The 4651-nt window shown below is 40.2% G+C and overlaps 1 protein-coding gene across 1 annotated transcript; it reads left to right on the top strand.

Annotated features, from left to right (window-relative positions):
• Positions 1 to 1153: 1153 nt before the first annotated feature.
• LOC119478899 (protein NLRC3-like) lies at positions 1154 to 4381 on the top strand. Its single transcript, XM_037753925.1, has 2 exons — positions 1154 to 1171; positions 2543 to 4381. Exons 1-2 carry the CDS (start codon positions 1154 to 1156, stop codon positions 4379 to 4381), a joined length of 1857 nt encoding a protein of 618 aa, XP_037609853.1.
• Positions 4382 to 4651: the final 270 nt, after the last annotated feature.

Below are 4651 nucleotides of genomic sequence, written 5' to 3'. Positions count from 1 at the left end.
TCCACTATGAAAAATTTGCTTCAAATCCCTGCGCTCTTCCCGGGGGCTTGATTTAGCATATCTAAAGATATTCCTCTACACTTCAGTAATGAACCTGGACCCTCAGACACAAAGTAAGAGAGCTGCTATATTACAATTTCTACACAAATGTATTTGCCAACTAAAATTTAACAGACTTTGTCAAATCAACTCTTGCTCTTAGTATCTGTGACAGCTGTCAGTCAACTAGAGAAGATGTAATCTAATCTAAGAAAACGAGTACAAACTTTGAAACCTCCTTATTGTCGACAGCAGCAGTAGTTTGTGTGTTTAGAGCTACTTTAATGACCTAAAAAAGAGAATTTATCAAGGATTCATGTGATATGAATAAAATCATCTTGGTGTTTGCAGAGTTCAGTACAGACAGAGAGCAGAGTCTCCAGTACCCAGCTGTCTGTCTATGAAGAGTGACCGGTCCAAACGTTTTCCTCTGAACTTCAGTAATGAACCTTGTCAAAGTAAGAGACTGTTTTTACTGTAAGCTGACCTGGTGGATGATGATGCATTGAGGATGAAGACAAAACGTTCTGCTAAAAGATTGATATTCCTCAAAATGCAGCTTCATGTTGTACTAATTGAGCAAGAAGAAGTGTCATTTCTGGTTACCATCTATGTTTGGATTATGAAAACGAGTTGCAACTCAGGAAAATGGCTTAAATTACTTTTTATTATGCAACAGACAATAGTTTTTTTCTTTCAGATGTTGAGAAGAATCTTTGTCATGTAAGTCTGAAAAAAACAAAACAGAAATATTACAAAAAAAGCACATTAGTTTTTAACCAAATTGATTTAAACATAAAATGAGATAACATTTGACCGAAACTCATTTTAATTCAACCTGTTCAAGCCAAAGAGATTCTCATAAACACACCGTGTTTAAAAAGCTAATTTGTGTGAGCAACACACACCACACACACACACCCTCATAGATAAACTCTAAGGTTAAAGATTTCCTGTAAATTAATAACAAACTGTAGGCTGAGGCAAGGTGAGTGTTAATCCAACATTTTATTACTTTACTGTCATAGTGTCTGAGTCAGTTTTCTCCCTGTGGATTGTAGAGGAGAGAAATGGGCCGCTGCCACCTTGTGGTTTCCCGGCGTGCCCTTGCAATATGCGTGTCCATGAGCAAGTTGCAGTTTTTTTTCCATCATGTTATAGCCTCCAGAATAATATCAATGTTTTAAAAGTGGCCAAAGAGAGCTGATTATGTCCTTTACTGATTCACAGTCACTTTGGGCAGCTTAGCTTGAGTTAGTTAGGTTTGAACTGAGGTTTAAAAGTGGTCTGAATATTGCGATAGACCAGCAGTCTAAGACACACAGCATGTAACACTGGTGCCCTGGTGTTTCTTGTTAGAATACAATAATATCAATGCTTTAAAAATGTCCGTTGTTCCCCTTTAATAAACAAACTTCAGCCAATTCCCTAAATGTTTAATAAGACAGTCAGACAGGAAAAGCAGCTAATTCTTGTTTATTAAAGCAGGAGAGTTAAAATAAAGACTGAATGCTGAATTCAAACAGAAAAGTAACAACACTTTAACTCTTCTCTGTGACCATCTGAGCTTCTAGACATTATCGGCCAAGTCTGGATATTTTTCACCAACAATCAAAAAATGATTTTAGTTCTAAAGTAATGTCTCCACAGAGAGAAGAAGAGGAGTCATGATTCTGGGGAGGAGCTGATGTCCCGATACAGAACAAGACCTGGACCTCAGACAGCCAGTCAGACCAGCACTGTACAAAGTAAGACTGTAGATCGGTCTGCTGATATCTTCATGTCTGGAAACAGGACTTGTTGTTTTAATACACTGACTATTGTTGTGACAACTGTTTAAGATCTTCTCCATCATACATATCTGCTCTGTATCACTTTTACTTTGTTCTCCTTTGAGAGAAAATGTTTGTTTTTATGATAGCACTCCATCTTTGCATTAACCAATCAGAATGATGTTTGTTTTCCATCTGCATAGATGGAGAAGTATTAATCTCTGTAAAGCAACAACATCACTGTTCTATCATAGACAGACAGACACACTGATGAAAGGGGAGTTTTTCCTTGCCATTGTCCCATAACAATGCATGCTCATGGGGGATCTCTTGATGGGTCTCTAAATTATAGAGTACAGTCTAGACCTGCTCTATATGAAAAGCATCTTAAGATAACTTCTGTTATGATTTGACCCTATATGAAAATAAATTGAATTGAACTGAACTGAACAGGAGCCACAGACTTTGAACATTAGCTTTCCTGCTAGTCTCCTTCTCTGACTTACAAACATACGTCTTGTCCTGCAGAGCGACTTATTGAAAAACTATTAAATATAAATATAAAAATCACTTTGACGTTAGTTTTGACGTCAAGAAGGGATGATGACTTTATAACCTTTACTTCTTTATATGTTCTTATATTGATTATTTTCATATTGGCAATGAAAATAATACGTTTCTTTGTTTTGTCTTAAACTTGTCTCTCTCTTTCAGCAGATAGTGGTCTGCAGGAGGTTGTAGATGAACATAAGATCAGTCTAAGGAAGAGATGTGAATGTGTGACAGAAGGAACTGATGAAACAGGAAGTGGAACCCTCCTCAACAGGATCTACACTGAGCTCTACATCACAGAGGGACAGAGTGAAGACGTTAATACCCAACATGAGGTGAGGCAGCTTGAGACAGCTTCCAAGAAGAAGACCCTCCATGACACTCCAATCAAGTGCCAGGACATCTTTAAAGCCTTACCTGACCAACAGGGACACATCAGAGTTGTTCTGACGAACGGCGTCGCTGGCGTTGGAAAAACCTTCTCAGTGCAGAAGTTCACTCTGGACTGGGCAGAGGGCTTGGAAAACCAAGATGTCAGTCTGGTGGTTCTGCTTTCGTTCAGGGAGCTGAACTTGATCAGAGATGAGCAGTACAGTCTTCTCATGCTGCTCCATGTTTTCCATCCAACATTACAGAAGGTCACAGCAGAGAAGCTCGCTGTTTGTAAAGTTCTGTTCATCTTTGACGGCCTGGATGAAAGCAGACTTTCACTGGATTTCCACAACAATGAGGTTGTGTCTGATGTCACCCAGAAGTCATCAGTCAACGTGCTGTTGACAAACCTCATCGAGGGGAATCTGCTTCCCTCAGCTCTCATCTGGATAACTTCCCGACCTGCAGCAGCCAATCAGATCCCTCCTGCATGTGTTGACAGGGTAACAGAAGTACGAGGCTTCACTGACGCCCAGAAGGAGGAGTACTTCAGGAGGAGAGTCAGTGATGAAGAGCTGTCCAGCAGAATCATCTCACACATCAAGACATCCAGGAGCCTCCACATCATGTGTCTAATCCCAGTCTTCTGCTGGATCACTTCTACAGTTCTGGACCACATGTTGACTACAGACCAGAGAGGAGAGCTGCCCAAGACCCTGACTGACCTGTACTCACACTTCCTGTTGGTTCAGACAAAGAGGAAGAAACAGAAGTACGGTGAGGGACATGAGACGAGTCCACAGGAGCTGACGAAGGCTGACAGGGAAGTTCTACTGAAGCTGGGGAGGCTGGCGTTTGAACATCTGGAGAAAGGAAACATCATGTTCTACCAAGAAGACCTAGAGCGGTGTGGTCTTGATGTCACAGAGGCCTTGATGTACTCAGGAGTTTGTACAGAGATCTTCAAAAGAGAGTGTGTGATCTTCCAGAAAACAGTCTACTGCTTTGTTCATCTGAGCATTCAGGAGTTTCTGGCTGCAGTCTACCTGTTCCACTGTTACACAAACAGCAACACAAAGGTACTGGAAGACTTCATGGGAGAAGACTACAAGCACAGAGAGTCAAACCCAAAGTTTTCTCTCAAGAACATCTCTAAGTATTTTGGAAGTCGTGGGCCATCTCTGGATTTCTTCCTGAAGAGAGCTATGGAGAAATCCCTTGAAAGTAAAAATGGCCACCTGGACCTGTTTGTTCGCTTCCTTCATGGCCTCTCTCTGAAGTCCAACCAGAGACTCTTAGGAGGTCTGCTGGGTCGGAGAAAGAACAGTTCAGGAAGCATCCACAGAGCCATCAACAACCTGAAGGAGATGAACAAAGATAATATCTCTCCTGACAGAAACATCAACATCTTCCACTGTCTGACGGAGATGAACGACCACTCACTACAAGAGGAGATCCAAAAGTTCCTGAAGTCAAAGAACAGATCAGAGAAGAGACTTTCAGAGATCCACTGTTCAGCTCTGGCCTACATGCTGCAGATGTCAGAGGAGGTTCTGGATGAGTTGGACCTGAAGAAGTACAACACAACAGACGAGGGACGACTGAGACTGATTCCAGCTCTGAGGAACTGCAGAAAAGCTCTGTAAGTCCAGATGTGATTAACTTAAGTGTTCCACGTGTTTATTACATAAATAAAATATTTGAATGTAACAATTATTCATTAAAAAATGAAATGATATGCAGTAATTTGATGTCCCCTATACTTACATTTATGTGATTTCTTTTATAGTTCATTTTATATTTGCATTTATTTTTATAATGCACACATATATACATTTCATCTGTATTCTTATTTCTATTTTTCTTATGACTTATCTATGTTTTTTCTATATTCTTATTCTAAAATGGAACAATTG

This window comes from Sebastes umbrosus, chromosome 2 (genome assembly GCF_015220745.1).
Source record: "Sebastes umbrosus isolate fSebUmb1 chromosome 2, fSebUmb1.pri, whole genome shotgun sequence".
Lineage (NCBI taxonomy): Eukaryota > Metazoa > Chordata > Actinopteri > Perciformes > Sebastidae > Sebastes > Sebastes umbrosus.
Note: the sequence above shows the minus strand (reverse complement) of the source record. Positions and strands in the feature narration are given on the sequence as shown.